Below are 27,675 nucleotides of genomic sequence, written 5' to 3'. Positions count from 1 at the left end.
GTTGAGCTGGTGGACCTGGTCCAACCAATAGCTCCTTTTTCAGGAGGGTTAGGGACATTAAAACGAACGGTGGTCGCAGTTTGGTCTGAGGCGAACGAATACAGGGAAGTGCAGGTGGCGGTGCGCCAAGAAAACGCCACGGGATACCGCCTTTTCCCGGCCGACCACCGCCAAGGTAAAAAAGGGGAGGAAACGATAGATTCCGAAAACCCTAAAAGACTGGAAGGAAAGTTACGGTTTGTTAGATAGAAAGAAGCCCACCAACCCTTTCTTTCCATCTCCTTTTTTTCTCTATCTTCCGGCCCGCAAACCTGGGGCGACGAACCTCGAGATCGAACTGCTGCAGTTGCGTGGATTGGTTTCGGGTTATGGCCGGAATGGAGGTCGATTCACCGCCGGAGCGGAATTCTCCGCGGGAGCCCCGACATCGCATCGTCCAGGCACGACTGCATAATCCCTCGTTATCTCTCTTTGTGCATGTGTGTGTTTGATTTTCTTCGTGCGAGGGGGTGCGGGGGTTTGGGATATTTGTTATAGCCGTCAAGATCCTTTCTTTCCTTTTCGACTTCAGATTTCAATTTTTTGGTTTTAATCCAGTTTTCCTTTTTTTGGTAGAGAGTCCTGTTTTCCTTTTAATTAGAAAGGGTTGCTTCGGAATTGGGTTTATAATCTTGAAAGGATTCGAGAGGTGTTCATTTGCAAGAAAAGCTGTTAGTGTTATCATCAAATCTTCTTGCAGAAAAGGAAGAATCTTTTACTATTTTTCTCTTATGATTCGTGCACGAATTTTACCGATCCTTTTCAATTCCTTTGTCTTTTTGGAGAAGAAAGTCGAAAAAAATGTTAGTAGCTTGCTCCAGACTCCTGTGAGAATTCACTAAAATTACTGTATTAAGTGGAAATTTGCTACAGAATTAATGGCAGGGCATGACACTTGGAAGCGAGTTCGCTAGAAAATGTTGATGGGTTTTACTGAAAATGTCCTATCCGTCTGCACTTAGAGAAAAAGTATAATTTGATCACTAGGACATCAGTCAACTTATTGTAGCCTAAAAGGAAATGAAGCTCTGTCGGAGGACAATGTTTCTTCTCTAATAACGATGAATATCTTCTAGTTCATTAATTATAGCTGATTCCAGCAATGCATTACACGGCCATATTTTCTTTTTTCTTTTTTTTTTCCCCCTCTTCTTCAAAAATTTCTTGAATTTCTGATGGCTTGTTTGTCATTTCACGTTAGCTGAAATGCATCCACATTTCCTGCTTAATGTGATCGTAATATTGTCTTTGAAATTTTCAGAGACTTGTTCAGCAAGGGGTTCCCCTGGAGTGTGTGGAACAGTCTCAATGGGGACTTGTAACTTTTGTGAAGGAGAACAGATCCTTTCTTCCAGAGATCGTGTCTGCCATCTTACCAACTGATGTAGATGTATCTGAGCCTGGAAGATCATTTAAATCAAGGACTGGAGGAAGCTCCAGTGTCATCAATGTTAAAGAATTTGGTGAGAGCATGTTGTGGTTACAATGGCTCATGTTTGAGGGTGAACCGCAGGCATCTTTGCAGGATTTGGCTCAAAAAGCTGCTGGCAAACGTGCTGTGTGTGGGGCTGTTTGGGGACAAAATGATCTGGCCTACCGCTGCCGAACATGTGAGCATGACCCAACCTGTGCAATATGCGTTCCATGTTTCCAGAATGGAAATCACAAGGATCATGACTACTCCATCATGTACACTGGTGGTGGATGCTGTGATTGTGGAGATATTACCGCCTGGAAACGTGAAGGATTTTGTTCAAAGCATAAAGGCACGGAACAGATCCTACCTCTCCCCGAGAATTTAGCAAATTCTGTGGGACCTGTTCTGGATGCTCTTCTAGCATGTTGGAAGGACAAGGTTTCATTAGCAGAGCATCAGAAGTGCCTCAGAGAAGGTGATCACAGTGATGTGTGTTGCAAGGTTGCAAATAAGTTAAGTTATGTGATTGTTGATATGTTGCTTGACTTCTGCAAATGTAGTGAAAGCCTTCTCAGTTTCATCTCAAGAAGAATGTTTCAGTGTATTGGTTTATTAGATGTTCTTGTGAGGGCAGAGAGGTTTTTGGATGACGATGTTGTGAAAAAGCTTCATGAGTTGCTCTTAAAATTGCTTGGGGAACCTCTTTTCAAGTATGAGTTTGCCAAAGCTTTCACGAGATACTATCCAGTGACTGTTAGTGAAATCATCAAAGAGCGTAGTGATTCGATGCTTGCAAAGTATCCACTGCTATCAACTTTCTCTGTGCAAATATTCACAGTGCCTACTCTGACACCACGACTTGTACGTGAAGTGAATCTGTTGGGTGTACTTCTGGGATGCTTGAGAGATATTTTTCTGTTTTGTGTTGGAGAAGATAATCGCATACAGGTAACACATTTTTGTGTTTTTTTCCCCAATGTCATAGCATCAGCCCCAAATTTATTCTGTATTTGTCATTTGAATAGCCTCACTATAAAAATTTTGCCTGCTACTTTCAACATTTACTTACCTTGCTTATGAGATTAATTAAGGATGCAGCAGTCTGACCCATTATCAGAACAACTTGGTCTTATGGATTTATTGATTCTTGGGGATATTCCTGTCAATCTTGAATCACATTGTTTGTTGGATATGTAATATCATGGTGAATTTGATAAGAAACCATTTTTTGCAGGTAAATAAATGGACGAATCTGCATGAAACGACAATTCGTCTTGTCGAAGATACACGGTATGTTTTGAGCCATGAGGAGGTTCCCAAATACATTGCTCATGAGAGGCCTGATATTTCAAGAACTTGGATCAAACTTTTAAGTCTTGTACAAGGCATGGATGCTCTAAAGAGAGCGACACGTCTTCACACTGAAGAAGAAAATGAACATCTGCCTGCACCATTTGGTTTGGGGCACTTTCTCGGCCATGTCAATACTCTTTTGGTGCCAGGAGCATTATCTGTTGTTGAGTCTAAAGAAATAAAGGATGTTATTGGAATACAAGGTTTGAATGACAGTGATAGTCTGCGCAATATAAAAGTGGGAAGGATTTCTCAAGAATGCTCTACAAGCAGTTTAAGCAGCAGAAACAGCGGATTGGAGTTTGGATTGCAATATCATGATGTAAATATTGATATACGGAATCACCTGTCTATTCCATCTTCTGCCATATGGTTGATTTTTGAATGCCTAAAGGCTCTTGAGGGATGTTTGGAACCAGAAACTGCTCCAAGGAATAATTCCTTTTCTTCTGATGCTCTTAATAGCGGTGGTTATAATCTCTCGACTTTGAGAAGGAAATTGTTTAGGAGAAAGAAGAGCACAAATAGTAACAAGGTTTACAGGACATCTGTGTCTAGGGAGCGTATTGATGGAGATCAAGTGCCTACACCTAGCAAGCTTCATGAGAGACATGGTCATCCCCTTATTCATGGTGTGACTGATGGTAATTCAATGGATGTTGATGGCACTGCAGACATGTATACTGAACATGCTTCTACAAGTGGATTGTCAGATGATAGTCTTCTGGAGGTGGACCTTGGAACAGAATTGGAAGCATTGGGTTTGTTGAATATGGCTGATTGGCCTGATATAGTTTATGATGTCAGTTCACAGGAAATATCGTTTCACATTCCTTTACATCGTTTGCTTTCATTGCTATTGCGAGAAGCAATGAAAACTTGTTATGGTGAAACTGAAAAGCTGGAGAAGGCAATTGTGATTTCTTCGCTACCTTCATCAGCACATCACCATGAATTTTTTGGGCAGGTTTTGGGTAGTTTACAGCCCTGTGGATTTTCTGCTTTTGTGATGGAGCATCCACTAAGGTTGAGGGTATTTTGTGCTCAAGTGCGTGCAGGCATGTGGCGTAAAAATGGTGATGCTGCCATATTAAGTGCTGAGTGGTATCGTTCTGTCCAGTGGTGAGTCTATAATGCAAATTTTTGAATTTACAATTAGAATAAGATCCTTAGTAAGTTAACCTGAGTTTTTTGCTTTTCCTTTCCTCTCTAGGTTTGAGCAAGGGCAAGAATCTGATCTTTTTTTGTTGCAATGCTGTGCTGCATTAGCTCCTCCAGAGTTGTTTGTCAGGAGAATTCAAGAAAGATTTGGTTTATCAAATTTCACATCTCTGAATCTTGCAGAGCATAATGAGTGAGCATCTAATCTCTCCATGTAGGCATGTTGGTATGCCAAATGTGCATTCACTCACCTTCTTTTTGAGATAAAGTTTATTCATGTTTACTTCATGCATGCATTGCAAAAATTATGATAATGCCTTGTAGCATATTCTTTGTCAGTGGAAGAGAAAAGGTAAGCAAACAATGAAGCATCTGCTGCCACTTTCATGTTGCCACAAGTTTGTAGAATTATGGTGTTCTTATATTCTGGTGTAGTATCTTGCTCAATTTTCATATGAAGTTTTGCTTGCAGATGTCATATAGCTGTTTAAACTTCCCATAAGACAGTGACATACTTGAGTTAGTAGAGAAAAGTATTTCTTTAAATTTTTATTCTTGTGAACTATGCCACTGGACACCATGCCTTTTGTTTTTATATTTTGATGTTCGTGAAGATCTGGTATTCAAATTTTCAAATATGGTTCCTATGCGATGCTTAAGAAAATAATGCTGGATTAGAATTAGTCATTGTATGTTTTCTGTTGTTCTTACAACCAGTCAAATTTGGATCCTTTTCTCTTCCCTTGTAAAGCTGTTAGAAAAGGTTTAGTAACAGATAGCATTGCAAAATCTCAAAACTTGGCTTGGTCATTATTGCTGATTTTGGTTGGTTTAATCAGTTTGTTAAAAGTGAAATATGTGAAGAGTGTCAACTCAACTCAACTAAACCTTAATCCCGAACTGGTTGGGGTTGGCTGCATGAATCCCTCTGTGCTAATCCGCTCTGTCAAGAGCCACATATTCTAAATGTGCATCCTTTACAAAATTCTGTGTGTCACTTAATTGAAAATGATTTAGCATATGCGGAGTGTGCATCCTTTACAAAATTCTGTGCATCGCTTAATTGAAAATGATGCATACATTTGAGACCACTTTCTCGACTTTCGACCAGAACTGGTGGGGTAGAAATTGTATAGCCATTCTTGTCAGTGAAATAATGCTTGTTGTTTACATCATTTTTTACCTCGGGCAGTACAATGGGGTATACTTTTCCAGGTTAAAAATAAAACATGGATAATGAGTTTGGTTGTTGTGGATTGATCATCAAGTAATGAAAATTGAAGAGAAGATTCATGTATCAAACTGGTTTTTGGCTTATTCAACAATAATCGAGGAAAAAAATGCAGCTATTTTTCTGTTTAGTTTGTCCTTGTTTGAATTAGGGTCTCTCTTCTGTATCTTAAGGTTTCACTGCATTTTCAGCTATTATGTGTTAGTGATTGAGTTCAGAATGAAGTCAAAAACATTTAACTCCCTCAAAGTAGAGCAGATTGGGCGTGGTCTTGATTTTTTTCCTGTATCACAGCAACTCAGCTGTGAGTTTACAGATAGTAGAACATAGCCCTGAATTTGATTACTAATTGAGTAGGCATTTTTGTTTTCACAAGGTGTTGGATTTGACTGCTTTAAGCTTTATGTTGCATCTTTTCTCTTTTCTTTTTCTTCCTTTTTATTTTTTTCCGTTGCGGGGGGCGGGGGGGGGGGGGGTGTGGTGTGGAGATGGAGGGATTACATGTGTGCGCATTTATGGATCCATAAAAATACCTTGGCAGTGGTTCCCTGGGATGAAGATAACAATGATATAGATGCTGACTCATGGTTTACAATATTGACTTCTACCCCCTCCTTTCAATTTATCTCGACCTTCATTTGCAGTTTGAGGAAATTCTAACATGTGGGAACTGGGAACTAGCTTCTTAACAGTTTCATAATTGATTGTAGTAGTAAGAGCACACTAATATGATTCTGTCATTGAAGAAAAATTTACCATATTTGTATCCATGTCATCTAAACTTTGATTACAGCCTCACACTATATACCTATATTAAGAATCTGAGCTAGTAAAGAACTTATTGCAGATAAATTGCAGGATATGGGCAAAAGGACTCACATAGTTAATATAGGTGAAGTTTGCACAGTTGTGGTAAAGGTTTCCAGTTGAGGGAACCTCATATGATTACAGCCCGGGTAGTGAATAGGTACGGAGATAAAAGAGTGAATAAGTCGGCATGGGGGAACTGATTAGAAGTCAGTGCACAGCAAGAGGTAAAATACTAGTATCAAGCACCACAGTGAGTGTGGTCGGTAAATAATATGACATCTCAATGATGGATGCTATAGTACATTTGATTTGAACATATGGGTCAAATTACAAAAGGTAAAATAATTAATAACAGGCGGAACTAATCAATTCAGAAAAAAAAAAAAAGAGAATCCAAAATAATTAAATTTGCTATCATGTGCCACACTAGCCAAGGTAGGTAAAGCTATGTTGTGTCTACCGAGCGATGCATGGCCATGGCTTGAGAGAGTTGAAGTATTTTATATGACCAGCTGTTGATTGATGTGTTGAAATTGTGCTGGCCATGGTTAATACAAGCTAGACTTATTTTCTCGCCATTACCGCTTGGCATTGGATTTTTCAGCACAAAGGAAGATGAAGTTCGAATGGAATCATTTTGTTGGGCAGTCATGGGGTTTTTTGAAGAACATCAGCAAGGGGTGCGAAAGCTTTAGGATAGCCTTATGGTCTGATGATAAAAGCAGTATTAAAGATTCTGGCAAGATCTATTTTTTACCTTCAAAACCTTGCAATTATTGTTAGTAGTAGAAATGTAAGATGGAATATCTTTTTTTTTTTTTTTTCCCGGGGGGAGGGGGGTGTGGGGAGGGGGGTTTTGGTATGGGTTCAGCCTGATCAAATTATTGCCCTTCTATTTCCTCAATTCTTTGTCATTATTAATGGTAGTGGTTCTGCAATATGCAATGGTGTTTGAGAATGGGTCTGGGGGTGACAGAGGTATAGGTTGGCATATTCTACTTATGCTGTCCCTTTTTTTCCCCTACTATTTTAATTATTAGTATGAGTCTGCAATATATAATTACTGGTGTATACAGAAGTGAGGAAGGGAGGTTTATTGGGTTAGGAAAATCCAGCTTCCTAGGATTGAGCTAGAAGTAACTTCTAACATCTTTTCTATTATCCTCTTTCTTGCTGATGACATTAAGCTTGCAACCTTGTAACTTACGTTGACTGAAGTTCAAGGGTGTTTTTTACTGATATATTTTCCACTTTTTGATGCGATAAGAAAATCCTAGTACAGACCACCTGCTAGGGCGGGAGTTGGAGGGTCTGGGATAGCCTTATGGTCTGTTGATAAAAGCAGTATTAAAGATTCTGGCAACATCTGTTTTTTACCTTCAAAACCTTGTTAATTATTGTTAGTAGTAGAAATGCAATATGAAATATCTTTTTTTTTTTTTTTTTGGGGGGGGGGGTGTTGGTATGGGTTCAGCCCGATCAAATTATTGCCCTTCTATTTCCTCAATTCTTTGTAATTATTAATGGTAGTGGTTCTGCGATATGCAATGGTGTTTGAGAATGGATCTGGGGGTGACAGAGGTATAGGTTGGCATATCTCCTTATGCTGTCCCTTTCTTTCCCCTACTATTTGTAATTATTAGTATGAGTCTGCAATATGTAATTACTGGTGTATACAGGAGTGAGGAAGGGCGGTTTATGGTTAGGAAAATCCAGCTTCCTTGGATTGAGCTAGAAGTAACTTCTAACATCTCTTCTATTCTCCTTTTTCTGGCTGATGACATTAAGCTTGCAACTTTGTAACTTATGTTGACTGAAGTTCCAGGGTGTTTTTTACTGATATATTTTCCACTTTTTGATGCGATAAGAAAATCCTGGTACAGACCACCTGCTAGGGCGGGATTTGGAGGGGGCATCACTATGGTTGAAGAGAGTTGTGCCCCCCAACCCAACACACACAAAACCCAACGTTCTCTTTTTCTTTTTGAACTGAGAATCTCCTATATGGTTTATGTTGTTCATCATGACTTTATTTGAACATTATGTAGTTATAAATTGGCATGCTACCAATAGTTCACTAAGGGATAAAGAACACCTAGAATGCAATCTTGTTAACTACCGTCCTTGAGAGATGTTGGAGACCTCATTGCTACTTATTTTCTGCAGAACATTATTATTTATTCTAGCTTCTTTCATTTAATTAGGTCCATGCTTGTGATCATGATTTGGGAACGGACTGGATAAGAAAACTGAATTTACTGGAAGATGGTGTGGGTCAATAATGCATGTAAAGAATAATGTCAATTACTATAGTTTCACCATGGTGTATTGCAAAATTGAGTCCAACGCTGGACATGTGACCCAAGGCAATGGATCATTTTTTTTCCTGCAGCTATAAATTGATGAAGCCTTTTCCCCTTTATAGTAAAACTTTTTGCAATGTAGCTTTCTTCCAACCTTACTTGAAAAGCACAGTATTTTTCTAGTCTAGTTTGATTTGAAAGTTTCTTCTTTAGATGAAAAATTTAGTGGAAATATGTTTAACTGGCTTCTTGAATCTTTGACGGCATGAATTATGCAATCTTCGCATGGCTGTGGTAAAATTTTCATTAGTTCATAACAAGTGCTTTAACAACTCCATTATGTGAATTCAGTTCATTTTTTGTTAATTATCGTTTTTCCCTGTATGTCAATAGCTTGAACTTAAATTCTACTTTTCAGAAATTTGTCCATGATTTTTACCTGTTATTTTTTTGTTTTGCAGAAGTTCCTCGTAGATTCAAACTATATTATAATTGACCATTGAGTGCCCAAACTTTTATATCGAAAGCTTTTAGTATGTAAGAGTTGCATATCATTGGGAATAGTTTTAGAAACTATGTTTTCTTTCACATATTTATCCCCTATCATGGTAGAATAATTTTTGCTGCATTTATTGGAGAAGCAGATTATCATCTATTTCTGTCCTAGATTTATGCATATTCTCATTTAGTAGTAGAAGTGCTGCTCTTGGCATTTGGACAGAACAGCAGAACTTGTGTGAAGATTGCACTTCCTAGGACAGTTGTAATTACTTACTAAAAACTTCGATCTATAGTACAGAACCTTCATATCTGCATTTTGTTTAATTACTTATTAAACAGATCTTTCAGTCAAATGCCTCAAGGAAAAATTATTTTCAGGTATGAGCCAGTTCTGGTGCAGGAAATGCTCACTTTGATCATTCAAATAGTCAAAGAACGACGTTTTTCTGGACTTTCCCTCGTTGAAAATTTGAAGAGAGAGTTGGTCTATAAGCTAGCTACTGGAGATGCTACTCATAGCCAGCTCGTAAAAGCTCTTCCTCGTGATCTTTCAAAGAGTAACCAGCTTCAAAATGTTGTTGATATGCTTGCAGTGTATTCAAATCCATCTGGCATGAAGCAGGTTCTGGTCCATGTTGTAATATATGTTCCTCGTTTCGAAAATTTTGGTCTGTGATCTGTTGAGATGAACTGATATCTTCCTGCATTTCAGGGTAAATATTCTCTTCGTAAGGCTTACTGGAAAGAATTGGATCTGTATCATCCCCGCTGGAATTATAGGGATTTGCAAGTCGCAGAGGAGAGATATTTCCAGTTCTGCAAAATTTCTGCACTTAATGTTCAGCTTCCTCGATGGACTGCTGTCTTTGAACCCTTGACCACAATTTCTAGAATTGCTACATCAAAAGTAGTTCTTGAAATTGTCCGTGCGGTTCTATTTTATGCTGTTTCGACAGTGTCTCGTACTCCTGACAGTGTTCTCATAACAGCATTGCACTTACTTTCTTTAGCATTAGATATTTGCGATTCACAGACTCATGATAATCGGTCTTGCATAAGCTTTTCAGAAGGTTGTTTTCCTATATTGACTTATGCTAGTGAAGAGTTTGGTATAGGTGCCACTAATGAGTCTATTTTCTGGAAGAATCAAAGCTTGTTGTCACTGCTAGTTTCATTAATGAGGATGCATAAGGAAGAAAGGGATAACAGTTTTTCTGAGACAAGGCAGTGTAACATTTCTTCTCTGATTGAGAATTTATTGAAGAGGTTTGCTCAGCTGAGTACTGATTGCATGGATGTTCTGAAGCAACTGGCGCCAGATATGGTCCATCAAATGCTTCAGCAGTTCCCCGATCCCACCATTCAGAATTCCGCATCATCTTCTGATGCTGAGGAGCGTAGGGCAAAAGCACGAGAGCATCAGGCTGCCATAATGGTAAGATGCTGTAGCTTATCTTTGTTCGTGTGATCAAGTATAGATTATTTTTTTGACTAACTATTTTAAAGTTTAACCTATGTATTCGTCTTGAACCTTCAAGCTTGATTAATCCTTCCTTTATTATTAAAAAAAAAATTCTGTGCTACAGCTGTGGGAAATTACATGGACATGTGCGATAACTTATCAGCTTGATATATTTGACTGTGTGCTCCCTAACAGCATGTGGTTTCTTGTGCTTGTCATTTGCAAGATTGTTTCCTTGGGGCATTTGAAGGTGAAGTCCTGAAGATGAAAGACATGAGAAAAATGATTTAGGTGATTGAGGAAAATTGATTTTGTGTTTATTCACACTTTCAAAGAAATAAAATATATGCATGTAGAGTTGTTGGCCAGCACATCTAGTTTCTGTTAGCTATATATAATATATATTCCCTCTGAGAAGCTCTTCATGGGATGATACATATCCACCTTTACTTGAATTTGTAAATTGTCAAAATTCATGTTATAGCCTACTGTTCTCAAATCTTTAAACCAGGAAAAAATAGATAAATCTTTCTCAGGTGATCAATCAAGAGGAAGCGTATAGACTTCATCTTTTGATTTTCAAGTTGCCCCAGCATCGGACTACACTTTTTCAAACTTCGTTGGCACAATTAGTACTGGACTCTCTTGGTCATTGAATTATTCTTGGAACAATTCTCTATGTTGTTATAGAGAAACAAGTGTTGACTGTTTATGCATGATTACAATATGTTATGACCTTTCATGTGATGTTTGATGATATTACTAAATAATCTATATAAGAGACCATTATAATATTTAATAGACCAATTTCTCTATGGATTTATTTCGCATTTCATTTGATTGGTCATGGGGCTATTCATGAATTTCAAATGTATGAAAAATCAGGGTTGATGTTTGCTTGATCCATATATGCCAGATAGGCATGCGGTAAATATTGCATGTTATATTAATGGGCTGTGGGCATGTTTAGAAGCAGCTTCATTTTGTTTTGAGGAAATTCATCCTATTTCAAGAAAACTTTGTTTATTTTTGTGTTACTTGTCTTCCTTGCTTTTTGGGTACATGCAGGCAAAAATGAGAGCGGAACAATCAAGATTTATCGCCAGCCTTAAGTCCATGACAAATGATGAACCAGATGTTCCGATATCCAAGCAGGAAGTGTCAAATCCAGAAGTTGATCATGTCCCTGAGGAATCATCACCACTTTGCGCCCTTTGTCATGATCCAGATTCCCAGAGTCCTTTATGCTTCCTGATTCTTCTCCAGGTAAGTATATGTTTCTGATAATTTACTTCAGAATGTTGGGCATTCTTTAGATAATATCATAGTGAAATACTTTTATATCTCATATTCAGTAAATTGTCAAAAAGAATTGCTTGCTAGAGTGCTTGCAGATGCATACTGATCATTGAGTCTTCTCATGATTTTCACTTTTTAACTGTCAGCAGAAATTGTATGACATCAAGAAATTACTGGTTTTCATTTTTATTTCCGACTATTGATTATACTTTCTTGTTTTCACTTTATTGAAATTAGAAATCTCGGCTTACAAGTTTTGTCGAGAGAGGTCCACCATCATGGGAAGATGGAGGCCAGTTGGATAAGGAGATAAAACCAGTTGGAAAAGAAGGGCTTGTTAATGCATCTAGTGGTGACTCAAGCAGTCCAGCGCAATTAGTTCAGGCAGCGGGCCTTGATTTTTCCATTGATATAGAACCTGCAGAAGGTGATGCATTTCTATACTTTTTTAAAGAACGGTTTCCCGATATTAGAAATCAACTACCTGCTGTATCATGTGATACTGGCACAGACACATTGTCGATTGAGATGATGGAGGATGAAATCTATCAGTCTATTATAGGGGATATACGTAATATTGAATTCCATTCAGAGGCACTGGATGGTGAACAGACATGTTCTACTTTTCATGTTCCAGTAGTTTCAAAGAAAAACAGAAACATAAGGTCTTCTGTGCTTGGAGAGTGCATTGCATTTTTGTCAAGAGAAACTTCAAGACGTCACTCTTCCATTCATAATTTGCAACATCTTGAAAATTTATCGTCAATGCCTACTTCTTCAACTGCCAAATTCAATAGATTTGGTCCAAGCAATTGTGATGGGATTCATCTTTCTTCCTGTGGGCATGCTGTGCATCAGGAGTGTCATGATCGATATCTGTCATCCTTGAAACAACGGTATGCTGTGCAAATGGGACTTGGAATATATACATTTGTTTACAGAAGTTTCATGTTTTTTTAATGATACATTTAACTGCTGAGCTTGTTTGAATAATTAGAATTTGTTTATAGAGTTCCTTTTAATTGATGTTTGATATCCTTTTCTTAGAAGGAAATGAAGAATGACTGTGAGATAGATGTGCCCTAATGTGTCATGGGAATGTTGCACTCTTTGAGAAGACAACTGAAGTTTTTCTCATAATACCATGAATTTCTTGAACAATTGTGATTTTGGGCATCAAGTATTTTTTTTTCCAGATATGATTCAAGACAAATCTGCTATAGGATATTACAACCGCTCTACGTGGTTCTAAGCTACACTCCTTCATCCAAAAGAATATTAATGTTGCCTGCTTGCCTCTTCACTTTCTTTACCACATCAGTTCCAATGCTTATGATTTTATCACCTGTTAGTAGTATGTGAAAATGTGCTTTGTTAAAATTTCCTTGATGTGCTGACCAAGGAAGTCACAATAACATATTTTTTTCCTATAGATTTTGAATATGGATGTTCGCTACAACCATATCTTATGAGAAACTTAACTTGCCTGGTTGCATAGGAATTAAGAACTTAAAAAGATCCTTGTTTTTTTTTTTTGCAATATGGTCAAGTGCGACATTTGGCAATTAACATCTATATCTAAGGGTGGCTTTGCGGATTTTGGTGATCTACCAAAATTTGAATGTCCTATGGTCATTTTTCAACCTGGAATACCAATAATCCTAGGTGGACTACAGCTCTCCCTTTTCTTTTCTGTTGATGGAATGGTGGTGAATTCCTAGTTAAGACAAGTTTGAGCGAGCCTGGGTCTTGTTATGAAAGGTAAAGACTAGCTGATGGGTGTGGAGATGTGACTTCTTTTGTGTATTTATCTCATGCATTAGCGAGACCAAACTTCTAAAGTTTCTCTAGACAAATAGTATTTGTAAGTAACATATTCCTGCATTTAGCAAGGTATTTTTTGCTTAAAATGGTGTCATTACTTTTTCTTTTCCGCCCCTTTTTTTTTAATGGGAATGGGGTGGGAGGGCATGGAAAGTGAAATTTCAAAGTTTTGACAAAAATTTGAAACTAAAGCTGGAATCCGCTCTTTGTTGTTGGAAAAGATTCAAACTCAGGGTCTTTAGAACAAAATTGAGTTCGGGGACAAAATATATTGTATATGTAGACAATTTATGATAGTAGATATTTTAAATTTATTCTGGCTCGGTGTCCACCTCAGCACTGGGGTAGCCTTGCTGCCTGTTTACCATATGCCTCTTCAAAATTATAACATTTAAAAATAGGAAAATAGGTCTAAAACAGTTGATGTATCAATATTTTAGTGGATACCTAAGTGATCACAGGAGGAAAAGGGTAATTCAGAGTAATTCTTGAAATTTGCATCACTGAAGTTTTGCATAATTCGGCTGTACAAGAATAATTTAAAGGGTTATTGTGTCAGATAAAAAAGTGCACGTAATTTGCTGAGTTACTGATTACTAAGATAACATCATGAATGTTGCAATAAAACAATCTGTATTCCACCAATTAAAGTTTGCTGTGCAAATCATGCTCAATTTCTACCTATTTTGAGCCATATACTCATTCATAGTGTTCTTCTCTAGAGGGTTGGCCCAGTGCACAAGGCTCTTGCTATTGCGGGGGATTTGGGGAGGGTCAAATGCACGCGGCCTTACCCCCGTATGAGGAGAGGCTGTTTCCATCAAAGCGTTCTTGTCAGACTTCTTTTATTCTTCGATCACCATTTTCATTCCTCTCTTAAATGAAAGTAAAGTCCCTGTTCTCGGATGCTCCTCTTAACCAAGCAAATGTTGTTTTCAATTTATGTGCCTGTACCATCCCAATCTCTGTCTTGTTACTTTCTATTGGTGCAAATGCTAAGCTCTTTTGCAGTTCTTGTACCTCATCATCCTCAATCCTTTATTTCTCAATAAATAAATGCAAGGTTGCTTGAGTCACTTGGCTGTTTGATAAGTTGTTCCCTGAAGCTGTACTGACAGAATCTTACAGCAGTTGTAATCTGTGTCTGCTCCAGTATATATGTTGCGCCATAGGTGTTCTGACTTCTGATCTATATCTGCATACTACCGTATAATTGTATCCAAATATTAGATATAATCATGCAGGATATCTTGTGGACATGCAGATTGAACGGACACTTACCTGCACTAGCGCATGGAAACTGCATATTGTGTAGTATCTTTTGTTGAACTAATAACAAATGGAAAATTACTTCAAGAAGAAGTTTTTGGAGAAGAAAAACAGCATATATGCGAGAGAAGCCAAAAGCAATGTGTGATGAGATCAGATACCAGTATTAAAACAGGAGCAGTCATCTTGATTAAAACATTTGTATTGCCATGAAGAAGTCCAGGTTTTAGAGCTACCAGTAGGGTGATTTCAGTTATTAGCTGATGAAAGTTTTAACCAAATTATACTGACAAAATATTCTGGTATGGAAACAAGGATCCAAATCCTATGTAATATTAGCCTGCATGGATTAAAACTGACAAGATGTGCTCACGTTTTCTCTCTTGTTGGGCAAAATAGTACTTAATGACGATTGGTCTCATCACACCGATATAATTAATTATATTTCATTCACATTTGATTGGATTAGTGAAATTTTGTTATTGATAGTTGACTATTGCTTTTTCTTTGAAAAAAAATCCTTGATACCATTTGTTTTCCTGCTATGTTTCAGACGGAGGCTTGGTTTTGAGGGAGTCCACATTGTCGACCCAGATCTGGTAAGATTTATTTCCATGATGATATTTTGTTGCACTCAATTTTCCATGACTCATTTTCTTACCTTTTCCTTAATATTTTGCTTTTTCCAGGGAGAGTTACTTTGTCCAGTATGTCGCAGATTTGCAAACTCTATCCTCCCTGCGTTCCCTTATACTTCTAATAAAGCTTGGAGGAAGACAGCATCATCAGTCAATAGTGCAACACAGACTAATTTATTGTCAATCTCATCAGATCTGGTTGGTGGCATTTTACGCCTTCCCCTTGCATTATCCATTCTTCAAAGCACAGCAAAAATGGTTGGACAAAACAGATTCCTAAAAGCCTACTCTGGAAAGCCGAGGGAAACCATAGAACCAGCTTTGGAGCCTGCACTGCGAAAATTGTTTATGCTGTATTATCCTCACAGTTATAGTAGCTTGTCAGCATCTGGCTGGCTCAGTCATTCTCTGATTCTCTGGGACACACTCAAGTACTCTATTATGTCTACAGAAATTGCTGCTCGTGGGAGGCCAAACATGTATTCCGCTGGTTCAAACTCTTGCCTTGAATCTTTATATGGTGAACTCCGTTCTTCTAGTGGATCCATATTGTCATTCCTACTTCATGTTGCTCAATCTGCTCGCAGTTCAAATTGTCTAGAAGTGCTTCTGAGGTTCAGAGGCATTCAACTTCTAGCGGGGTCAATTTGTTCTGCTGTGTCAGGGGATAGTAATTTGTCAAATGCTGATGAGCCAAGAGGTAAGGCTTCAAATGTTTTCTTTCGGACCTTTAATGGTGTCTTGTGAATATCAGCCATGCTATATGTTGCATGTGAATGACATTACCATTCAAAGCTGTTGAAAATTTCTATTTTATTAAAACAAGTTGGAAAAGGTAAACATTGTATGTATTCTGGCTGTTGATGTTTATTTATTAGCAGGCAATGAACTCGGGTTCCTATTGCTTTTTTTTTTTTTCCTTTTGGGGTGGGGGGGGTGTGTGTGTGTGTGTATGTGGTTATTTGGGTTATCATAATGGTGAAGGGTAGCAATCTCATTTAAAAAAAATCCAACTGCCTTGTGGCTCATGTGATGCTTTGTTTGCATCTTCTATCTGAAGTTTGCTGCTCATTAGCTTGCTTATGATTGTGGTCTACTTGATGTCCTCATATTGCAACTAGGAAATGTAAGAAATTGCCATCATGATCTACTGTGCTTATGCACTTGTTGAAGGAAGTTCTGTTCTAGCAGATAGGATGGGTATATTAGTTATGATGGATGGTATTGTGAAGATGGAAGATTTTTGTGAGACTGGGCAGCAGCACCTGATTGTGAGCAGAATCATTTTTTTTTTTTTTCAATTAACAAATAACTCTATTCACTTTTTGGCTTTTAAATGGTATCGTTTTCAAGCTCATTTTTCTTATATCATTAAATTGTATAATAGATCTCAATTTCTGTTTTGATATGGGAGTATTGTTTGATGTTTACTTGACGGGCTGTTTCTTCGAGTGTTGATTTAAAAAAATAACGAGAATCTCTATCTTTTTGAAATTAGGGTGTATTTGTCCTCCTTTTTTTTTTGGTTTGAAGATCCAGGGGGGAGGGTTCATGTTTAATGGTTGATTTCTGATGAAGCTTGTTTGGATTAGATGCATGAAGAAAGATATAACTGATGGACAAAACATTATGAACAAGTTTTATGTGGTCAGCATCGGCAAGGGGGAGATGCTCTTCTTGGAATTTAGAGTAAAAATTGATATCCATTTAATTATAATTTAGAAAATGAACCAAAATAAGCATTTAATAGCATGATGCATTTTACATGGCCATTAATTACTTTTCTGTACTCCGAAGTTTGGATTATGACAAGGTGGCTGTCAAGTTAAGAAGGGTTAAAAGATACTTGGTTTAAAGATAAGTGCTGGTGAAATCAGGGATCCATTTAGGAAACGGTTTATCATGTATGAGGGGGAAAAAAGAGCAGGTTGTTTGGTCCTAGCACAAAATGGAATATAAATTTCACTACTAAGGTAAATGCATCCTGAGGTTAGACTATAAGGGGATGAAGAGAGAGTTTTGTGGAGTAGCCATGCCAGAATCAGTTATTGCATCATGGGCATTTGGGTTTATTTTTCAAATATAGGGTCTTAAATGTGGATAGGGGTCTTCTGATGGCTGGTCATTTTTGATCTTGGGATTGAGCTCAAATTAGGAGGTAAGGAAGCACCCTAAGACAGTGAGGAGACTCGTGGGATGCCCTTGCATAACTCAAAATGGTTTTGGTTGTTATAAAGGTAGAGGTCCTTATCAAGGATTGTTTAAGAGGGAAATGGAGCGGTCCTTGCGGATGAGGTTTATGAAGTTTGGTTGTCATTTTTGAAGTGCTACCTTAGTCTTCTGTGCAAAACCTCTAGATTTTAGAAATAAGAAGCTTAGTGGGACCTCTTGTTGAAAGTGAAACCTCTACGTACCTCACAGATGGGAGCTACACTTTGATCTTCAGTAGTTGTGATGGAGACCATAAATGTTTTTGCAAGATTGTATCTCCTTCTTGTTGTCTTTTGTTTTGATTTTGGATTCTTCACAGTGCATGGAAGAAAATTGGAGGTTTGTGACATGGTTATTAAAAATGTCCTGCGGATCAACTTGACCAAGGGTTTGGGTCATTGGGTTAGTGGTCTGACTGCCAGGTCAACCAAGTAGACCAGTTTATAATTAGAAATATTTAAAAAACTCTCAAGTTATTTAATTAGAAATAATATTAGAAAAAATGCATAATTAGTGATAAATTATCTATTTCAAATACAACCTTAAAACGATATGGGTCTATATTTTACATTACTCTTTAATTGTAGTACAATTAGAAACTAATCATGATTTTATCTATTTTAAAAATATAAAAATATATAATATAGCAAATAATGTAGAACTTATTGATAGTTTAATTATTTTAAATAATAAAGTTCTGAAGATATCCAAAAGAATAAAATGAAGTTTTTTTTTTGATTTTGTATGAAAGAGAATTAAATTTGTTATGTAAAGAATCGTAGAACTTATTTATATTTTTAATTATTTTAAATAAAAAAATAAAAATATCCAAAACAATCTAGTGAGGTGTATTTATTTTTTTGGTTTTGTATCAAAGAGCAAAAGATTTTTTTTTTTTAAAGGAAAAAACTTATTGCTGAAATATAATAATGTGCTTGAAATAAATTGCATATTATTTTAAGTATCATAATAAACCTTTTCTCAGTGATTAAATGTCTCCTGAGCGTGTAAATGATCAGATGTTTGAATCTTCAGTGAGACAGTTTGGATACAAATTTTTAAACCCATTTAACCTGGTTTTGGATGACCCAGGCCACCATTCTTTTTTCCCAAAAAATGGGCTGGCTCAACCCTGTTTCTACTGGTTTAGTTGCAGGTCATGTCTTATTAACAAACCTGAACAACTTGTCCTGTCTGACCGGTCCAGTGCGGTTTTTAAAACAATGATTTGTGATACTTGCACAGTAAGATCGAAGATATCCTGCCATCACCATCAATGCTGCTTTCATTTGGAGTGAAGATATTTCTTTTGTTTCCATGTTTCAATGGTGTTCCCAATGTCTCTGGTGGATCTTCTTGGTGGTTTTTGGAACTGTGGAAGAAAAGGAATTTGGATGTGACTGTATGATGGTGCACTAGTATTTTGCTTCTAATGCATGCACATCCTTTTTCCATTTAAAACATTGTGAAGAAAAATTAAAATAAAAGAAATTCATCAAGAAAATTACTTCATAATTGGTATATCATGTTGTTTATGTGCCTAATGTTTGCATTCCAGTTAAAATTTAAAAGTTTCTGGTTTTTGAATTGTTTGGTATGGAATAACTAAATAAAGTTAAACTTATATTTATTTTAATTCTTGGTTTCTCTTTTTTTTTTTCCCTCCTGTTGTTTTTGCTCATGGTGTGTGGGGTGGGGGATGGGGTTTCATTTAGTGTAACAAGGTCTTATAGACACCGGGGAAAGGTAGAAAATAACAATTATATTTTATGATGCTTACAAAGAGTGCCATAGATTTTGTATTTGATTGAACATAAGAGATGTCTACGTATTTTGCATGTTAAACTGGTCATACAGAGAAATGATTGAAAATCACCTTCCTTTTAAATTCTTGGAAATCAACACTTAAGACATCTTTATATCTTCTGAATACTTGCAAAAGCGAATTCAAGTTTGTGACCATGCTACTTAAAGACCTGTACCACTGATAAACAAGTTTCCCTCTTCTTAAAGAAAGAAGAAATGACTGAATGATGTAGTAAGCAAAATAGTGAGCATTGAAATCTTGAGTCAACAGATTTTTGACTGATTTTTGATAAAACTAATTTAGTTTGGCCAAAACACTTTGGCTTCAGCCTAAAGCTAAAGTACAAGAAAAAATATATAAACATGTATTGAACTAATTTCTTTCAAATATGTGTTCTAATAGGTTTTAATAAACAGTTTTGGCGGCTTCAGAATAAGTGCATGACTTTAATAAAAAGAAAAGGGGAAGTTAAATTTACTAGTGTAATGACATCGTCAAATGCACTGATTTACAGCCCCCCATTCATTTTACCTTTGGCAGGTACATTCTCTTCCATGCTGGAATGCTCTGACAAGGGTGCAACATTTCCCGACGCTCAGTTTTGGAAACAAGCTGCTGATCCTATTCTTGCACAGGATTCATTTTCTTCGTTAATGTCGGTCCTTTTTTGCCTTCCACTTCCATTTATGTCGTCCAGTGAATGCTTCATCCCTCTTGTGCATCTCTTCTATGCAGTTTGTGTTGTTCAGGTATATAAACAAGAGTATCATTCTAAAAAACTTGTGGTTGCATATTTAAGTTTTGAGCACATACTCATTATTTGTATACCTCAATTTGGGGACATATTACTTTGCAGGCTTTGATTGCATGCTATAGCAAACATGGTTTTGACATATCGAGCTTTGGTGATGGCCTTCTTAATAATATTTGCAAGAGTATGGCAGAATCTGTACTTGTTCGACAGTATTTTGTCTCAAATTATGTTGATACGTCTTGTCTTCCAAAGGATATGATCCGCAGATTAACATTTCCTTATCTAAGAAGATGTGCATTACTCTGGGAATTGCTAAAATCCTCAACATTGGCCCCACTCTATGATAGTTCCAATACTTGGGAATGGTCGAATCTTCGTACAAACAATGATGCATTAGATGCTACTAACCACCTCACTATAGAGCTTAATGGAATAAAGGAATTGGAGGATATGCTTCAGATTCCCTCATTGGAATTAGTTCTGAAAGATGAGGTTGTGCATGCTTTATCCTTAAAATGGTCCAAGCATTTCTGCGAGGTGTTCAGAATTCGTAAACATAGAGGTGTCTTATTTTCCACTCCAGCGGTTCCCTTTAAGTTGATGCAATTACCTCGGCTTTACCAGGATCTTTTGCAAAGGTTTGGATCAAAATATTTTAAAGCAGATGTGGTAACAAATGCTTTTAATTATTCAACTCAACATGATTGATGGTCATCAAACAGGTATGTAAAGCTACAATGCTTCATTTGCAAGGCTATCCCGGAAGAACCTGCATTGTGCTTGCTTTGTGGTAAATTATGCTCTTCAAACTGGAAGCCATGCTGCGGGTTCGTATAATACTCTTTAATTCTATGCTGATAAAGTCTTTGTCCATGGTTTGCTCTTATATGTGCTCTTATATCTCCGTACCATCACACTACCTGAATTGTTGATGCTCTCCTTCAGGACAAGTAAATGCCTAAATCATGCAGCGGTTTGTGGTGCTGGTATAGGTGTATTTCTGTTGGTGAGGGTATGTCCATATAGTCAGTGCTCCAGCTGTGAGGTGACTTCATTTGCTTAGCTCTATAACTGATGATGATTGTTTTGGTTACAGAAAACCATAATCTTGCTGCAGAGATCAGCAAGGCAAGCCTTTTGGCCATCTCTCTACTTGGATGCCTTTGGTGAGGAGGTAATTAGATTATTTTACAGATCCAGAACTATGGTAAACAAATCCGCCTTAAATATGCAATGTGTTATTGTTGTGTATTTGACTAGCATGCTGCCAAAGTCAAAAATCAATCTGAAGTTTGTAGTGTATGAACCTCCCGCCCCCGCTTTACCTGCCACTCTTTTTCCTCCATGCATGAGCATTTGGAATTTAAATCTGAAGCAAATATTCAACCCCTTAAAAGGCATTGATCTGCATTTCAAATTAACAGCTTGACTTGTCCCGTTAACAGTCAAAGCTAATGTTTGGAAATGAAAGAAGCATGAACACCAAAGGAAGTTGGATTACTTTAGTTCTTATTGTTGGTGTAATCAAGAAAACGATCACTGAAGTGATGCTGCCAAGCAATGAGAATAATTAATTTTAGTTTGAAGATCTGATGGCTTCCTATACATCATGTTCAAGTATACTGCATGATCCAATATTGCAGATACATCTTTAGTGTCCTCTCAGACTCATGAATAAGCTCACCACTTGATAGTCCCTTTTCTCTGTTTACTGATTTCTTTGTGCATCGTACTCCCTCCTTCGGTGCAGGATCATGATGTGTGTCGAGGAAAGCCTTTATATTTGAGTGAGGCGCGCTACGCAGCTCTTGCATATTTGGTGAGCAAATTTTACTTTCATGTTTTCTTGTGATGTGTATTGGGACAATGATTGTCTTAAATGGTGAGCAAACTTTAAGGTGGCAAGCCCTGAACTAGATTTGTTGATTGTTTTTATGATGCTTTTAATTAAAGATAATTGATTCTCTGTATCTTGTTGTGGATCGATTTCTCTTAAATTATTGTTTTTTCTATCATCTGCTGTATAATTCTTACTGTGCGTCTGATTCAACTCCCACATGATATAGGTGGCGTCTCATGGTCTTGATCGGACTTCTGAAGTACTTCGCCAAACAACCATTAGTTTTTTTGGCGCTGATTAGAACTTTTGAAGAAACTCTTTTCAAAGGTCAGAACTAAAATTTGGTCTTGCCTCATCTTTTGAACTTGATCTTTGACTTAAATGTTAGTCTGGCCAGGCAGTGTTTTCTCGCTTGTTGATGAGTATTTTTTTTTTTTCTCAATAAAAAAGGAAAAATGACAAGATGGTTTCGTTTTATTGGGATTGAGTGGAAAACTGAAATGCACAAAACAGGTTCGACTTCATCCGGACGCCAAGAGTTACCTTTGGAGAGTTGAACCGTCCGCAGGGGAAGAGAGTGGAGCACTGAAAGGCTTTATGCACGATTCTATGATCACGATAATTTGCCAACATTCTCAGTTCATGCACGTCTACAATCCCCAAGAGAGAGAGAGAGAGAGCCCCCTCTAATCTAATTTGTTCTCTCGCACACCTAAGCACTCCTGCAGCTGTGCAGGTTTTCTGGTCGGTGATGCAAGCTGTACAAGCGGTTTCTGGGGTGGTGATGGCTCATGGGGCGTTTAAAGCACTTGTGGTTCTCAAATGTATAGTGAAAAAGCTGAGATTGATGTGCATTAAATCATGGACATGCTCATGTTCATTGGTAAGTTGGTAATTGTGAATCAAGCATATGAATCTCAGCATGTACAGTCGTGGATGAACTCACGTAAGCAGTGCCGTCAAAAATTTAAGCCGCCAAAGTTTGTAGCATCTGTCTAGCTCTTTAATTAAAATTACGGGAGATTTTAAATTCCCAAGTGTTATCTTCATGAACTTCTATTCGGTAACCGATACCCGGTATTCCATCTAATGAAAATTAAAAGATTGGTTAACTTGATCCGGGTCATCGTGTTGGAGGTCATCAATCTTAATGGGCAAATTCAATGTGATTTTGTACTTTAAAAGTCTGTTGTGGTTGTTGATTACCTATATTTTATCAAACACGCTTTCCCTTTGATTTGCCATACAACAAAGCATACACATCCAAAGCAGGGGCTATGCTGCATGTTACTCTTTACCGCTGTCGAGGGAGCTCAGACCTGCATGTACTGTAGGCTTTAACCGAACGACCAAGCCCGTGATTTAAAGCAAAACCACTCCAATTCGAGAGTATCACTCGTAACCGATCAAAGCCGGCGAACTCTTTGGAACACATGGCAACTCGCCCAAGTTTCACTGCACGCTTATACGTAGTCTTTGGAAAGATGCCAGGCCAAATGAACAGAATAAAGAGTCGTTTTAGAAATAGAAAGAGAGACTAGCGCGTAATCGTTTCTCCATAAGACATTAATAAATAAACACGCTTGGATGATTGACGATAATCTCCAGACGCTCGCCCAGGAGTCCTATGAGCTATATTTGCAATTCTGGTAACCTGCCAAGATATTTAAACATAACAGACGGTCAAAAAGATGAATAAAAAACAGAGAGAGGTACCGTGAATGGATGTTGGGTAGACGGGATGACAACATACTTGGGTTATCGGTGGTGAGGACGCCGGTGTGAGCGAAGTCGCAGTTGAAGTCGTGGCGGCCGGCGGCCTGGTAGTAGGCGTTCATGGCGAAGGAGGCGTGGGCCACCAGCGTGTCCGGGAGGTAGCAGGCCCCTCCCGCCTGGATGGGACCGCAGTCCACCAAGCCGCTCCCGCACGAGTAGTCGATGTTCGCCTGCAGCACCTCCGCGCTCGCGTCTGCCTTCGCCACACACCACTTCTCGGGTGGACCCGATGACGACGGTGCCGCCGCCGGACCACCACCCGCGAACTGCTTCATCGCCACTCCACAATAAATAAATATATAACAAAAATAGAGAAAGCGACGGGGATCAACAATATTTTTTTCTTTGTTTTAGTAGTTCTTTCTTGTTTCAGGCGAAAGACACACACGTCGCTTGTTTCAAATCCTCACTCAAAGCCACGACCTCGCGACGCTCTCTCCCATACGCACGGGACGATGGAAGAGAAAGAATATAGATGGCATGTGACGCCGGACATGTGGGTCCAAGCGTGTCTGATAGCTAACTCCAACAAAAGAGAGAAACGGCCAACACGGCACGCAATGTGCCCTACGAAAATCCAAGAACTAGTGTACGTGGGACAAGTGTACAGCAGTAAAAGCTTGTCTGTCGCAAGGACGTGCGACGCCGACTCGAACCCTCCGACTCAACTATGAATATAATTTATAAATCAGCTTTCCAACCGGATCGAGCCCAGTGATCTTAATATCCCTATCAAGTGACCACCGGTCCAACCCATCCGTGAACCTGACCTCGCAGGTTCGGCGCCTCCCAAAGCTTTCATTTTTTTTAACCTATGCCGCTGCTACCGCTGGTCTGCAGAATGTAAAGGTGGTTATCGGCCATCGGGCACTTTAGGCGGTTTACTTTGAAATTTATCCGCACCAGGCCGAATAATTCCCTAAGGTAGTGCTTGGTTGGATAATTGTGAGTAGAATAAGGCCCCAAAAAGATGAAAAAAATGATGATGGCCACCCCTTAATTCTAGAATATCAATTCCATGATGGACTATCAAATTGATAATTTCAGATCATATTGAACACCATCTAAATCATATGGAACATGCAATACCAGATATCACTGAGATAAAAATATAATATCAGATTTTCAACCAAACATAAATCTGAAATAATAAAGACGAATAATTATTCTTCAAAAATTCATATTTTTATTTCAAAAATAAAATTTGGGTATCTAAACACTATTTAAGAAGAAAAGAAATTTCTCTCTCTCTCTCTTCCCTCTCCTGGAAGAGGATACCATCCCGGGACCCAAGACATGATGGCATCACCCACTCTTCCGAGGAGGCTCTGGCGACGAACCAGGCTCGTTTGGGCCGTATATTTCCCTCTAAGAACCCCTGATCAATCAATTAAAACAAAAATGCGTCCGAAGGAAGGAGGAAAACAATGGGGCTAACCTGGCCTCCTCGCATGAGCCCGACGTCGTAGACCTGGGCGAGGTCCGGTTTGAACAACCCAAAATTGCGCTCCGCGGTGGGCCCGGGCTTAGGTCCTCGTTGAACAGCGCGAATATGTACGTCTCGAACGTCCGATTCGGCATCAACGGCGTCCCCTTCCCGGAGTTTACATTCCGGATCAAGTTCCCGTTGTACGAGACGGCGTTCTCCAAGCTAACCGCCGGCTGGTCCGGGTCCCCCACCGACGGCCAGCCCGTCTCCCCCACCGCATCTCCACGTCCCCGTACCCCAGCCGCTTCATCGCCGAGTGCACCGCGTCCAGCTGGGCGTCGAACATGTCGGTGTAGTTCACGCCCGTGACCGGGTCGAATACCCCCGCGTTGGGCTTGAACAGCGCGTAGTTGAGGGTTTTCTCCGTGAACCCGAAGTAGGGGTAGGGGTTCACGACGAAGGGGGTCTTGGCCCCGCGGTGGAAATCGAGCATGGGGGCGAAGATGGCGCGGTCGTAGCCCCGGCGGAAGCGGCCCGAGGACGGGGGCTCGGAGGCGGAGAGGATGCCGAGAGAGTGGGGGGTGGAGACGCGGATCTCGGGGAAACCAGCCTCGGCCAGGGCGGCGGAGAGGGAGCGCATGGCGGGGACGAGGTGGGCGATGAGGTTGCGGTCGGCGGTGGCCATGACCTCGTTGCCGACGGCGAGGAGGGAGATGTTGGTGGCCGGGTGGAAGGGGGCGACGTTGTTGGCGACCCAGGTGCGGGCCGCGGGAAGCTTGGCGAGGGAGGGGACATCGCCGTTGGGGACGGTAATCATGAGGGAGATGCCGGTGCCGGCGAAGGCGCGGATGAGGTCCGGGTTGGAGTCGAAGAGCTTGACGCGGTCGATGAAAGTGTTGGCCTTGAGGAAGGCGGCCACCTGGGACGGCGGGGGGAGGTTGTCGGCGAGAGTGCCGTAGTTGACGCCGATGGAAATGGAGAGGGCGGAGGAGAGGAGGCGAAGAACGAGGGGGAGTAGGAGGAGGGCGGGTTTCGCCATCATTTGGGGGGAGGAGATTGGAAAGAAAGAAGAGTGGGTTTGAATTATTTCCAAGGTTTTGCGTGGGAAGGGACCGGAAACAGGAGGGAGGAGAGGAGGAAAGGCATTAAATTATTCTGAGTCCGCTACTTTAGTTTACACTTTATTTTGGAGGTGATGACGCATTCGTACCCGGAAGGAATACGGGGGGTGCATGTGGACAGGAGCGCCTTGATTGCTCTGACACACGATGCATCTTCCTGTCCGTCGGACGGTAAAATATTTAATTACGAATCAAAGCTTCTTTGACTTGTCTCAACTAAAAAATCATGTCATTTATGTGGGTATGCTGATTACCACGTCTCAAACAAATGCGGCAACTAATTATCTGAGGTCGACAAATCATTTCATATATTTTTAATATTTTTATCAGACAAATAAAAATATAAAAATTAATTTTTTTTATTTTTTATTTTTAAATTATATTTTTTACTGACACATATACCACGTAACTATGTCTATCCATCGAATAAATTAATTATTTAATAAATCAATATATATCTAAATAAATTAATATATATTTTTTATAACATATTTTTTTATTTAGATATATATATATTAAATAATTATTAAATATATTAAAAAAATCTTACAATTATTTGATAATACAACGTATATCGATGAGTATGATTTTTAAAATAATATATTAATTTATTCAAATATATATATTAAATTATTAGATAATTAATTTATTAAATATATTTATTTGATTGTGTATTATATATTAATAAATTTTATATCCTGTCTATCAATTTATCTAAAATTATATATTAATTTATTTAATAATTTATTTATTTATTCTATATTATTTGTTCTGTATCGATAAAAAAATATATTTTAAAAATAAGAAAAAAATATCACATATTTTTCATAAAATTATGAAATCAAAAGCTTTAGTAGTTGAAAAAATTTTAAATTTTAAATTTTAAAATAAATATTAAAAAAATTAATAAAATTAAAAATTCACACTATATTTTCTTCCACGATGCTGTATATAATTTTGGATAATTATGTCTGTAGTTTTTAAACTATATCAATTTTTTTTTAAATAATCTTTAAACTATAAAAAATTTAAATTTTAATTCTTCATTTTGTGAATCATTTTAATATTATTCTTTCGATAATTTTCGATAACTTTTTTCATCGGTTTACTTCTTTCGTTCGAACCGATACTTACATGGACAACCAGACATCCCGCACGAATTGTAAGCATTAAAAAAAAAAAAGATGAATGAAAAAGATTGATCTTCTCTTTCCTTCCGACCGACCTATCTGCCTGCACACCGCTGCACCTCCATTTGTCCCGACACACCCCCTCCCCCTGCCCATCCTAGCGCTTGCCCCCCGCACCCTCTTTGGCCGCACCCCCACTGCCCCAATGCACATCACCCCCCACCACTGCGTCCGCCCGTCGCACACCTTGTTTTGGTTCCCATCAAAATAGGGGAGGGAGAAAGTGAGCACGTGTGAGAG

At 38.6% G+C, this 27,675-nt stretch overlaps 2 protein-coding genes across 3 annotated transcripts; one reads left to right on the top strand and one right to left on the bottom strand.

Moving 5' to 3' along the window:
- Positions 1–98: 98 nt before the first annotated feature.
- On the top strand, positions 99–22,949 carry LOC105056937 (E3 ubiquitin-protein ligase PRT6). 2 transcript variants are annotated; one of them, XM_010939319.3, is made up of 18 exons: positions 99–440; positions 1,301–2,404; positions 2,691–3,931; positions 4,023–4,163; positions 9,194–9,437; positions 9,528–10,250; positions 11,346–11,543; positions 11,814–12,472; positions 15,223–15,268; positions 15,359–16,007; positions 19,866–20,074; positions 20,182–20,717; positions 20,802–20,906; positions 21,025–21,091; positions 21,176–21,253; positions 21,830–21,898; positions 22,146–22,246; positions 22,370–22,949. In XM_010939319.3, exons 1-17 carry the CDS (start codon positions 369–371, stop codon positions 22,218–22,220), a joined length of 6,216 nt encoding a protein of 2,071 aa, XP_010937621.2. In that variant the 5' UTR covers positions 99–368; the 3' UTR covers positions 22,221–22,246; positions 22,370–22,949. The 2 variants fall into 2 exon arrangements, with proteins under 2 accessions (XP_010937621.2, XP_010937623.2); XM_010939321.3 differs by having other exon boundaries at positions 22,433–22,579.
- Positions 22,950–23,416: 467 nt separating this feature from the next.
- LOC105056938 (glucan endo-1,3-beta-glucosidase) lies at positions 23,417–26,277 on the bottom strand. Its single transcript, XM_010939324.4, is given in 5 exon segments — positions 23,417–23,573; positions 23,673–23,961; positions 25,134–25,225; positions 25,228–25,401; positions 25,404–26,277. Coding segments are annotated over 5 exon segments (1,347 nt in total). The 5' UTR covers positions 26,167–26,277; the 3' UTR covers positions 23,417–23,544.
- Between the last annotated feature and the right edge of the window lie 1,398 nt (positions 26,278–27,675).

The sequence above is a fragment of the Elaeis guineensis genome, chromosome 14 (genome assembly GCF_000442705.2).
Source record: "Elaeis guineensis isolate ETL-2024a chromosome 14, EG11, whole genome shotgun sequence".
In the NCBI taxonomy this organism is placed as follows: domain Eukaryota; kingdom Viridiplantae; phylum Streptophyta; class Magnoliopsida; order Arecales; family Arecaceae; genus Elaeis; species Elaeis guineensis.
Note: the sequence above shows the minus strand (reverse complement) of the source record. Positions and strands in the feature narration are given on the sequence as shown.